We start from the raw sequence: 12,389 nt of genomic DNA, 5'->3' as shown, positions 1-12,389 counted from the left end.
TTTTGTTCTTGTAAAAATTTTGTAGCAGACATATTTAATGACTATATAAGACTATATAAATATCAGAAAAGGTCAAATTAAAAGGCCAACTTTGTGATGGTTCTCAATGGAGATTCTATTAGATGAGATCACATGTTCATTGTATTTACAAAAACTGCACCCATACAGTGTACAGTACTATTGCCACCTACTGGCCTTTCTTCATATTGCTGGTTGTAAATACAAATACCTGCATACATGCTGGACTGATAAGGAACACTGCTATAACTATTATCCAGTAGTAGTCTTATAATAATTTAAACATTTGAACAAGTTGGGACAACCCTTCAGTTAACTGCGGTACCTATCAATTATCCAGTAGTAGTAATTATGGTTCCTCAATATACATTTAACATATTACAACGTAGGCTATGTGTTATAGCACTACTTTTGGTGTGTCCCTCAGGAATTGCTCTTGAGAAAATTTCCTGTAATTGTCCCCTCCAAAGTTGATATCAGATTTTCACCCCTGATCTAAACGTGAATCCATTATCAAATGCGGTACGGTTCTGGAAACAGAAATCACTACACTTTCACATCACATCAAAAATAATTTCACAAACGCAACAATTACTGTAGGCTACACTGTTTTAACCGGTTTTAACAGTTGCAGCTAACAGTAAATCAAAATCAAATCAAATGTATTTGTATAGCCCTTTGTACATCAGCTAATATCTCAAAGTGCTGTACAGAAACCCAGCCTAAAACCCCAAACAGAAAGCAATGCAGGTGTAGAAGCATGGTGGCTATGAAAAACTCCCTAGAAAGGCCAAAACTTAGGAAGAAACCTAGAGAGGAACCAGGCTATGAGGTGTGGCCAGTCCTCTTCTGGCTGTGCCAGGTGGAGATTATAACAGAACATGGCCTAGATGTTCAAATGTTCATAAATGACCAGCATGGTCAAATAATAATAATCACAGGCAGAACAGTTGAAACTGGAGCAGCAGCACGGCCAGGTGGACTGGGGACAGCAAGGAGTCATCATGCCAGGTAGTCCTGAGGCATGGTCCTAGGGCTCAGGTCCTCCAGGAGAGAGAAATATAGAGAGAAAGAGAGAATTAGAGAGAGCATACTTAAATTCACACAGGACACCGGATAGGACAGGAGAAGTACTCCAGATATAACAAACTGACCCTAACCCCCCGACACATAAACTACTGCAGCATAAATACTGGAGGCTGAGACAGGAGGGGTCAGGAGACACTGTGACCCAATCCAATGATACCCGCGGACAGGGACAAATAGGAAGGATATAACCCCACCCACTTTGCCAAAGCACAGCCGCCACACCACTAGAGGGATATCTTCAACCACCAACTTACCATCCTGAGACAAGGCCGAGTATAGCCCACAAAGATCTCCGCCACGGCACAACCCAAGGGGGGGGCGCCAACCCAGACAGGAAGATCACATCAGTGACTCAACCCACTCAAGTGACGCACCCCTCCTAGGGATGGCATGAAAGAGCACCAGTAAGCCAGTGACTCAGCCCCTGTAATAGGGTTAGAGGCAGAGAATCCCAGTGGAAAGAGGGGTACCGGCCAGGCAGAGACAGCAAGGGCGGTTGGTTGCTCCAGAGCCTTTCCGTTCACCTTCACACTCCTGGGCTAGACTACGCTCAATCATATGACCCACTGAAGAGATGAGTCTTCAGTAAAGACTTAAAGGTTGAGACTGAGTTTGCATCTCTCACATGGGTAGGCAGACCATTCCATAAAAATTGAGCTCGATAGGAGAAAGCCCTGCCTCCAGCTGTTGCATTAGCTGGGTTAAGTTTAGGGTTCAATTTAGGAGTTAGGGTTAGCTAACATGCTAAGTAGTTGCAATGTTGCTAAAATTGTCTGTGATGTGATTCGAACATTCACTTTATACACCCACCCATACTCCCAGGCCAACCTCCCTCCTTTTGTTTTTGGCTTAATGGTCGAATGCAGCAAATGGAGAAAAAAAAGGGTCAGAACCTTAAGATGTTTTAAGTAACCTTCTGTCTTATGTAACCATGCCAAACATATCATACAAATAGACTACCACAGTATGAGTCATAATACCCAGCGGTCAAACAGGGAGATTGTTCCAATCGTATTTCCACCATTCATTTTTCCCATTGGGGATTTTAGAAACACTTAAACAAGGGCTGTGTTTCATGTAGGCTTAGCCTGGTGTGATGTTTTGATAACCATGTAAATCTCTCTAGGACAAGGTAATGTTTATTTTCTGTATTCACCCCCCCCCCACCCCACAAAAAAAACGAAACGCTAATTAGCTGCTAATGTGGCTATCATAAAGAACTACAAATGCCATGATGATCTGTAAGAGCCTATTTGAGGCAAAAGTAAGAATCTCTGGATTAACTATCTAATGTTAGTTAAATGTAGTAATGGATCATTTGGCTACATTTCTTTAATGGACAATTCTGTGAACTGTCTTGTGCAAGTTTTAAATTGACACAATACCTGTTAGCAAAGGTGTCAGCTAGAGATGACGTGCAGGAGCTTGCAGGGATTTGTTGTTTTACATCATGGGTGTCAAACTCTGGCCCGTGGGCCAAATTTGGCCCGCGGGGTAATTATATTTGGCCCGCGAGACAATACCAAATTACTACTAGAGCTGGCCCGCCGGTATTATACAGCGCATTCACCACTAATACTACGAATCCCATAATGCTCTGCTGTTTTCGCGCGCCAATCAGGACAGGACCCAGAAACGCTCTCTCCTCTGTGACAGTAGTCATAGCAACATAGACGCTACAACTGTCAGCGAGCTAACCCTTCCCAAAAATGGCGAAAAGAAAGGCAGAAAACAGGAGCTTTCTGGACAAGTGGGAGGCAGAATATCTGTTTACATATGTAAAAGACAAACCTGTTTGTCTTGTTTGTGGAGTCAACGTGGCTGTAAGTAATGAGTACAACATTAGACGACACTATGAAACGAAACACCATGACAAATACAAGGACCTGGACATGACTCAAAGGAGCCAGAAAGTAGAGGAGATGAAAAGAAGTTTGGTTTCACAACAGAATATGTTTAAAAAAGCCACATCACAAAGCGAGGCTGCTGTAAAGGCTAGTTATATAGTGGCAGCAGAGATCGCAAAATCAGCCCGGCCCTTTAATGAGGGAGAGTTCATGAAAAAGTGCATGATGAAGGTTTGTGACCTCGTATGCCCAGAGAAAAAACAAGCATTTTCAAACGTGAGCCTGAGCAGGAACACAGTAGCTGATCGCACATGTGATCTTGCCACCAATCTGTATGACCAGCTGATGGAAAAGGGAAAAGATTTTGTTGCGTTCTCCCTCGCTGTGGATGAGAGCTGCGACGCATCTGATACTGCTCAGCTGTCAGTCTTCATCCGTGGAGTGGACTCAAATCTGTGTGTTACGGAGGAGCTATTAGGATTCAAATCAATGCATGGCACAACCACAGGAAAGGAAATCTTTGAGGAGGTTTCCAAATGTGTAACTGAAATAAAGCTGCCGTGGGATAAACTCGTTGGATTAACGACAGATGGTGCGCCAGCGATGTGCGGTAAAAAGAGTGGACTGGTGGGCATGGTTCGGGAGAAGATGCGGGAAGAGAACTGTGCAGGTGAGCTGTTTACCACTGCATCATACATCAGGAAGCACTGTGTGCCAAAGCCCTAAAGATGGAACATGTTATGACCACAGTAACACAGGTAGTTAACTTTATAAGAGCCAAAGGTCTAAATCACCGCCAGTTTAAATCTTTTCTGGAGGAGTGTGGTTCGGAATACGCAGACGTGCCGTATCACACAGAGGTGAGATGGCTAAGCAGAGGAAAAGTACTGAACAGATGTTTCGAGCTGCGTGAGGAAATATGTCAATTCCTGGAAACCAAAGGGAAGGATACAGCAGAGCTCCGGGAGCAAAAGTTCCTGTGTGAGCTGGCCTTTCTCTGTGACATCTCGAGCCATCTCGATGCGCTGAACCTGCAGCTTCAGGGGCGGGGGCGCATCATCACAGACATGTGCGCTGCAGTGAGGGCCTTCAAAACTAAACTGTGCCTGTGGGAGAATCAGATGCTGCAAGGAAACCCTTGCCATTTTCCCTGCTGCCAATCCATAAAAGCGCAGATCTCTACCGCCGTGTTCCCATGCGCACAGTTTGCTGAAAAACTCAGTGTTCTCGCCGCTGAGTTTAGCCGGCGATTTGCCGACTTCGATGCCCAGAAATGCAAGTTTGAACTGCTTAGTAATCCCTTCGCAGTTGATGTGGAAAATGCACCAACCAACATCCAAATGGAGCTGATTGAACTCCAGTGCAGTGAAGTCAAAAGTATGATGCTGTGGGCGCCGCACAGTTTCCACGGTTCATCCCTGACACAATGCCTCAGCTCCGCACCCAAGCTGCTCAGATGCTCTCCATGTTCGGCAGCACTTATCTATGCGAGCAACTTTTCTCCTCGATGAAGATGACCAAAACAACTCACAGGAGACGTCTGACTGACGAACATCTTCGCTCGATACTGAGGATTTCTTCAGCTCAGAGCTTGAGCCCAGACATTGATGAACTAGCATCCAAGAAGAGATGCCAGGTATCTGGCTTGGGCACATCAGATTAGACCAGTGTGCAATAATTAACGTTTTCTTTATGCACTTTTTCTTGCTACAAGGCATGGGCTTGAATGGTTGATTGATTTATTATCATTTTATTTGTAAAATTATTAGCCAGTGGAAAAAGTTTATTTTGGTATTTAAATCAGAAGGCTGCAAATAGAAAAGAGGCATACAATTTTTATTTAAATTTTATTTATTTAATAAATGAATGCCATTGATGTGTTTTTTCATTTGAAATTCGATTTTGCATGTCTCCACTATTAAATTATATATTGTATGGTAATAAGCGATGCTTGTTCCATATTCAATGTTAAAGCAAAACTTGTTTGGGTCCATATTAAAAGGTTAATTTGTTCAATGTTGGCCCGTGACTTTGTTCAGGTTTTACATTTTGGCCCACTGGGTATTTGAGTTTGACACCCCTGTTTTACATGGTCTACTCCGGTGTGAATTAGCATTTTCGAATCTGAGAGTAAATAGAGCCAAATATATATATAAAATGAATCTGGTCCTCAAAAGATTTACATTGTTATCAAAACGTTACACCAAGGTAAGCCTACATGAAATACAGCCCTTATTGTGTTTCTAAAATCCCTTATGGGAAAAAAGGACGGTGGAAAAACTGTTTCCCTGTTTAACAGCTAGGTTTAATGGGTATTATTTTTTTATTTAACCTTTGTGTCACAGATTTGCAGTTACTATGTTACATCTTTGAGGTCAGGCTGACATATTATACATTTCTTGGAGTTACAGTTTCAAGAATTCATAAAAGTGAAAGGAAGAAAATAATTAACAATCCAAATGCAATTTGACAGTCTAATGTAAAAGAATAGGGGGTCTGAAAGAAGCCAATGAAATATTATAAATATCAATGCAATGTGCTATTATAATAACATTCATGCTGAGTTTATTGGCTGGATAGAATGACAATTTTACCACATTCAAAATCACCAGTATGAAAATCCCCCAAAATATTATAGATTTTTCAGATCACATTTTTTTTTTTTTAAATCCCTTGCAGGACAAAAAAGCAATTTTTCACTATGTTCTTTGCAGAACTGTGCAAATTGATAACGATACAAAACATGCCTAAAGTAACAAGTTATCTATTGCTACAACCACTAGAAGTAGGCCTTCAAATATTTATCAGAACTACAAGTCATGAGACATGGGTTGTGTTCATTAGTGCACACCTTTTCCAAACGGAAAAGGACAAGGGCTACTTATTGGACCAGTGCTGGTAGAGCTCAGTGCTGGTAGAGTTTCAGTCTGTCCCCCCCCATTTGGTGCCTAATGAATACAAACCAGGTATGCAACTGATGAAACATAATACCATAAGAACAATTCATTATTAAATTATAGACTGATAAACATATAGCTCACCAACTTTTACATAACTTTCAAACAGCTTTTGAAAAACACACCCACGCTTCACACACTCATCCACAAGTCTTCTATCATCTAACTTTCATTGGTATAAAATTGCATCAATCAGAATTCAGTCAGGACATGCACTCACATTTGTCTGGTTACACATGAACACCTAAATGCTAGCCTGGTCACAGATCTATTTCTGCCGTCTTGCCAACTCTGATGGTCATTCATATTGGTGCTGGCAAGACCGCACAAACAGATCTGGTACCATGCTAACTAAATGCACTAATGGTGTATAATTAGTCAGGTAGCCCATTGTAGTTTATGAAGACATAGATTTCTGCAAGTGGTCAGTGCAATACCTTTCAATTATTTATCAAAGTGCCATCAAATAATAAACACCTTGTAATACATCTTCCTGAGAATCAAAAAAAATACTTAAGATGTGGCTTTCACTGGATGTATAATACAGCCCGCACCTGGGTTCAAATACTAGGTGAAATTATTACAAATACTTCTAGCGGTGCTTGATCAAGCTTGCCTGGCTTAATGGAAGCAATAGAATAGACCCAAAACTATATTACATTACAAAGCAAATGCAGAAAAGTATTTGAAAAAAATATATCAAATACTATTTGAACCCAGGTCTACAAAAGAGAGGTTGGGCACATAAAGTGCTTTAGTCAAAAAAATAACGTATGAGGTTAGAATGAGAAGCCCAGTTTCAAGTGTTTAGTTATTACAGTATAATCTTGAACAAAAAAACAGTCTCTTTTCCAAATGGCACCCTATTGCCTATATAGGGCCCTGGTCGAAAGTAGTGCCCTATATAAGAAATAGGGTGCCATTTGGGATGCAGTCAAACAGCTCATCTTCTAAAGATTGATGTATAATATTTAAAAGGTTTCCCAAAATGGTTCTTTTGGTAATTTATGGAAAAATCCAGTAGCCTTTTCACACAATCTCCCACTGACATCAATGCATGACTTTCTGACTGAAAATCAGACTTAAATGGAAGTAATTTCATCAGTCTGAATGAATCTCCTCTTCTTCCTCGTCCTCCTCTTCTTCTTCTTCCTCCTCCTCGGGACTGTAAAGCTCGTCTGCTGACTCACTCTGGTCGTGTACAGCCTCCTCTTCCTCACTCCTCATCTCCTCCTCAGCTTCTTCTTGCTCATCGCCATCACTGCTGTCGTCATCATCTTCATCCTCCTCCTCTCCTCCGCTGTCCTCCTCTTCCCGGACTACGGGACCTGGTAGAAGACAAAACTGTTAAAGGTAGAATCCACATTTGGTGAAAATGTGCCACTGTTCGCCTCAGCGCCTTTTGTTATTGGTTTTGTTGATGAAACAGAGAAGAGGAGCGTGCAACAGAGTTGTTCCCTCTACCCTTTCACACACACACCAGTCTGTTACTTACAGAGCTCGTTGATGAGGTGAGAGACGTGAGAGTGTACTTCAGTGAGGAAGTCTTCCTGTTTAGCCTCCATAGACTCGGCCAGGCCGTCCGAGTCCACGCAAGCGCATTCTGCGTGGAACAGAGGCTTCTTCAACTGCCTGCAGAAACTGGGACAAACACACACAAACACACTCGCATTAGCAATGGCACATCACCCATAGACAGATGGAGAGAGAAAGACACGAATTACAAATGATATGTCACCCATAGACATAGCTCACACACACACACACACACACACACACGCACAAACACACTGCATATGGCGCAACACCCATAGACAGTTGGAGACATACACACAACCCACTTACTTTTTGCTTGATGACTTGTATGCCTAAACAGCAAATCAGAGAAGCAAAGAATAACATCATTCATTTTTTTTGGGGGGGTAGGGTATATCAGCAGGGATTGTGGCTTCCATCAATGTAATTGTCTGCATCTTTTCTTAATCCCCATCAAAAAAATAACAACATTTAGTTAATGAAAATAAAACAAAGCTACTTAGGAACAGCAGGACGGTTTTAAAAAGAATGTTAAAGGCACATCCATTTGTCCATGTATATCAATTAATCCGCACACTGACCTCTAGGAAGCGGAAGGGGTCGTTCTCCTGGGCGAGGGTCTGGATGCCACTGTGGACATCCTGCAGACGGGACTGGTCTTGGACCGCCTTGGCTATGTTCCGCTGGATGCTGGGGCCACACTCGACCCCGTGGGAGCAGGAACAGTCCCTGAGGGAGGTGAGGAAGCCCTCCAGGTGGACCTGTAACACCTCTCCCAAGGCTGTGACCCCCTGGTCTGAGTCCTCCAGGAACCTCTGCACAGAGAGAGGGAGAGGGTTGAGAGGTAGGTGTGTGTTTAACCAAAAACAAACTAATCAGTGATCAAAAGTTTCCTCATCTTCAGACATGAAAATAGATGAAATATATATATATATTTTAATAAAACAAATTAAAAAATATATATACAGCTCTGTAAACAATACAAATACATGACATCTTACATTATGGAAAGGAGTGCTGATCAAGGATCAGGTACGAACACCTGTCCATAATCTTGTTCATTACAATCTTAAATGCAAAACTGATCCTAGATAAGTCTGTTGCAGTGAGCATATTACCGCCACACGGGTGGTCACAAGTCATGATGGCAGGCAAATTTCATGTGACAGTTTAGTCACTGTAATTAGGCTTCTCCAAACTCTGTTGTTGCTGATGGTCATTAGTAGCCTATACTGTCCTTCTAATCACTCTGACATCAATGCAAATGTAATCGAAAATCTAATCAAACACACTGGCTGGCATGAAAATGAACCACGTGAAAAGAGTCTTTCATTTGCTATTTAAGAGCATAGATGACATGTATTTTTTCCCGCTGCCCCTGTTTCGAGACAGGTGCATGATAATGGTCCATTCTAAATAAAAACTAATTTCACACTGATATGATTTAGTGTATGTAAAGACAAGATTAAATCAAGAATAGTATGCCAAAAAGTAAATGTGGACAGTTATTCTAATGCCTTCAATATGCACCTAGCCTGTGAGAAAGACCCGATCACGTGACAGGCATTGGACAATAAGAATTGAGTAATCTGAGAGAGCCATGTGAGTGAGGTGCTTTGGAGCATGAAGCCGGGAGAAGGGAATTATAAATATTATATTCAGCACAAGGGCACAACGGCCAAAAAATGCATGGGGGGGGGGCATTACATTTTTTTAGGGGGCATTACGGCCACACAAAGTAGATGCGGCCGGGAAATTCGGGGCATTATCAAGTGCTTGTTAAATTGTGAATGAGAGACTGATTAAGTGTGTACAGCCCGAGCAATAAACAAAGCAGAGCTCATGCCTTTGATGCGACTTAGAATATATTAAAAATCAAAACATATAGCCCAACGTTTGTAGAACAACTAAAGTTGCATAAATAACTCTAAATGAAGCATATAGGAGGAACGGTTTCTTTGTTAACCGCTCAACACAGAATAGGCCCATGTGCGCACTCCTATTTTATTCAGCTATGTTCAACTGTATTTTTCACACTATAAAATAATGCCACGGAATTCTAAACAAATCTCTTCTGCTAAATGAACTAGTGTAGCCCACAGCCATAGCCAGATCACAGCCTAACATAAAGACAACTCAGATTATGCTCTTCTGAAATAAGACTTAATTTTCTTCAGATCATTTTTCTTTAGACTAAAATAAATAATGGATTTATTGTGATGTGTAGGCTATATTAACTTTTTATGTAGATGTTCCAAAGTTCTGCATCATTGGCTTATAGGCTATGCGTGGAAGCCAAGAGATGGGAAATGTGTTTATGTTAACTAACGGTCAATTACCGTGAGACCGGCAGTTATTTGCGTGACAATCACCGGCTGCCCTCATCCTAGATCAGCAATATCACCTTGTTCAGTCGTTCTTGTTCCTTTTGCTCCTGGAGATTTTTCTCTGCTTTGTTCAGCTTCCTGTCCACCTTCTGTAGCTGGTTCTCCAGAGAGCCCTGAGAACAGAGAGGGAGTTTGGGAGAGAGAGAGAGAAACAGAGGGAGAGAGTGGGTTTGAGGGAGGGGAGAGAGATTACATTCACTATGACAACAAGACTATAGTGAGGGTAAATGGTGAACTCAACAGGAAATGTCTCCCTTTTTCACATTGGTTCAGACAAGTCACTTCAGGAAGCAGCTTGAACAATTCATTCAAACAGTGAGATCACATTATGTTTTGTCACAGTCCCGAATGGCACCCTATTCCCGTTATAGTGCATTGCTTATGACCAGAGCCCTATGGGATCTCTCTCTTTCCCACTATTTAGGTTTCGGGTGACATTTGGGACTCACTCATTGTCTCTCATTCGCTAAACCATGTCAGACAACAGCAGTGACAATGACATTCACCTGTGTTCTAGACTCATCAATTGCCATTCTGTGGAGGCCTCGTCTAGAGTATAGAGGTGTGTTCTTTGTGTGTGTACCTTTTGTTTGATCGAAAGTGATAGGGTGTACATACTTATTGTGTGCGAGTGTGTTCTAAGTGACGGTCTTTCATTTTTAGAGTGCTTCATTTAGTCCTGTACATCCCCCTCCTGACCAGTAGACCAACAAACAGAGACCTCTTAACTCTACCACTCCTCCATAACGATATATAACCTAAACCAGGGGTGCAATTTTGGTTTTAGAAGTGGGGGTATCCAGTCAGATAAACACTCCAACACGCTCAGAGGCGTCCGCATGGTCCTAAAGCACACATTTGCCTCGGACAAAAATGCAATTTCAGAATGTGTGGGGTGGGGCATGTCACCACTGTCCCCTGTGAAAGTTGTGCCCGTGACTTAAACACACAGTGATTAACCTATTCACTGTTTTAGAGGTTTTATAACTTTAGACCTGTTACCTTCAGATCCTTCATAGTGTTCTTCAGGGTCTTGATGGTGTGTCCCGCGTGGCCCCCCTCGATGGTACAGGCGTTGCAGACACACACCCGGTCGTCCATGCAGTAGTAGCGGTACATCTCATCGTGTTCAGGACACTTCCTCTTCCTCAGATCCCCCAGGGGTTCAGTCAGGGGGTGCTCCCTAAACGCAGGCAGCTCCAGGTGGGGCTTCACGTGCTCCTGAAATGGACAAAATGAAGAAAAAGTTCATGTTTGTCTTGACTTACCTGCTGATTGAAAATGTAAAATAAAACAAAGCTTAAATTTTTTTTTTTTTTTAAATAAAAAGGTGTTATGCACATCCAACACCTGAATGTGTTGAGAATACTGGTGCTGTGCAAAAAAAGAGTGCTTAGATAACAGAATAAGAATATTGGAATATTTCTGCTCCACAGTGCTTTACCATGGGTGAATTTGGAATTATGGATGCTAAAATTATGGATGCCTCTCAGATCTTTACCTGACACATGGACACCTCGCATTTCAGACACGTCTTGACCGCTACCTCTACCACCACTCCAGCCCCAGGTTCCCCTTTCCCCGCCTCGCTAGTGTCCACTGGAGAGCAGTAGTCACACGGCACGGACACGGGGGTCTTGGCTGTTGTCGGGCTGCCGTCTGGTTGTTGTTGTCTTGACGATACTGCCTGGACATCATAGCGAGAGGAAGAGAGGTAGCGTGTTTGTTGGGTGGGGCCTATAGGCTATGAATCAGTAGAGCAGGCTATTGTAAAGGGGTGGCAGGGTAGCCTAGTGGTTTGAGCGTTGGACTAGTAACCGGAAGGTTGCAAGTTCATATCCCCGAGCTGACAAGGTACAAATCTGTCGTTCTGCCCCTGAACAGGCAGTTAACCCACTGTTCCTAGGCCGTCATTGAAAATAAGATTTTGTTCTTAACTGACTTGCCTAGTTAAATAAAGGTAAAAACAAAAATATGAATACTCCTTAAACTAAGGTCATCAGAGTGATAGGCCTTAAAGTTCATGTAAACTTTTCTTTGGTGCTTTTAGCTACCGCTCCACAGCTAATGTGACCAGGGACCATGTGTATCAAGCATCTCAGAGTAGGAGTGCTGATCTCGGATCAGGGCCCTCCTGTCCATGTAAAAGGCTAAACGTATCCTAAATCAGTACTCCTCCACTGAGACACTTCATGAATACAGCCCCCAGACAGCACATACCCGTCCCCTGTAGCGGAAGTCGTCTGCGATGTTGGCGAGCTTAAAGTTCTTCTGGGAGGCCGTGGAGCAGCGGTGGCTCTCTCGGCACTCGGGGCAACGGAAGCGGCCTCGCTCCGCTTGCCGTTTGAGCCGGCGGACGCACAGCAGGCAGAAATTGTGGCCGCAGGGCAGCAGGTGGGGGTCCCGGAACAGGTCCAAGCACACGGGACAGGTGAGCTCGTCTTCTAGAAGAGTGGACTGGTCCATAGAGGTAGCCATGATGGGAAGGGGGAAGGGGAGAGCTGATGATGGGAAGGGGAAAGCTGATGTTGGGGGGGGGGTATATATGCAGAGTA

General features: G+C 42.9%; 1 protein-coding gene across 3 annotated transcripts in view; it reads right to left on the bottom strand.

Moving 5' to 3' along the window:
* Positions 1–5,502: 5,502 nt before the first annotated feature.
* Positions 5,503–12,389, bottom strand: part of LOC112233951 (sterile alpha motif domain-containing protein 9-like) — a 52,113-nt gene continuing 45,226 nt past the window's right edge. For 2 of the 3 annotated variants that reach the window (XM_042329479.1, XM_024401875.2), the window contains 8 exons: positions 12,055–12,356; positions 11,336–11,521; positions 10,837–11,055; positions 9,852–9,947; positions 8,029–8,262; positions 7,757–7,779; positions 7,407–7,552; positions 5,503–7,239 (listed from right to left, as the gene is read on the bottom strand). In XM_042329479.1, the coding sequence (XP_042185413.1) occupies positions 7,013–7,239; positions 7,407–7,552; positions 7,757–7,779; positions 8,029–8,262; positions 9,852–9,947; positions 10,837–11,055; positions 11,336–11,521; positions 12,055–12,312 (1,389 nt within the window). In that variant the 5' untranslated portion in view covers positions 12,313–12,356 and the 3' untranslated portion in view covers positions 5,503–7,012. The remainder of the gene's footprint in view (positions 7,240–7,406; positions 7,553–7,756; positions 7,780–8,028; positions 8,263–9,851; positions 9,948–10,836; positions 11,056–11,335; positions 11,522–12,054; positions 12,357–12,389) is intronic. The other variant, XM_042329480.1, reaches the window with a different exon arrangement.

The sequence above is a fragment of the Oncorhynchus tshawytscha genome, linkage group LG10, assembly GCF_018296145.1.
Source record: "Oncorhynchus tshawytscha isolate Ot180627B linkage group LG10, Otsh_v2.0, whole genome shotgun sequence".
Classification (NCBI taxonomy): domain Eukaryota; kingdom Metazoa; phylum Chordata; class Actinopteri; order Salmoniformes; family Salmonidae; genus Oncorhynchus; species Oncorhynchus tshawytscha.
This window is presented reverse-complemented; position numbering and strand designations above follow the sequence as displayed.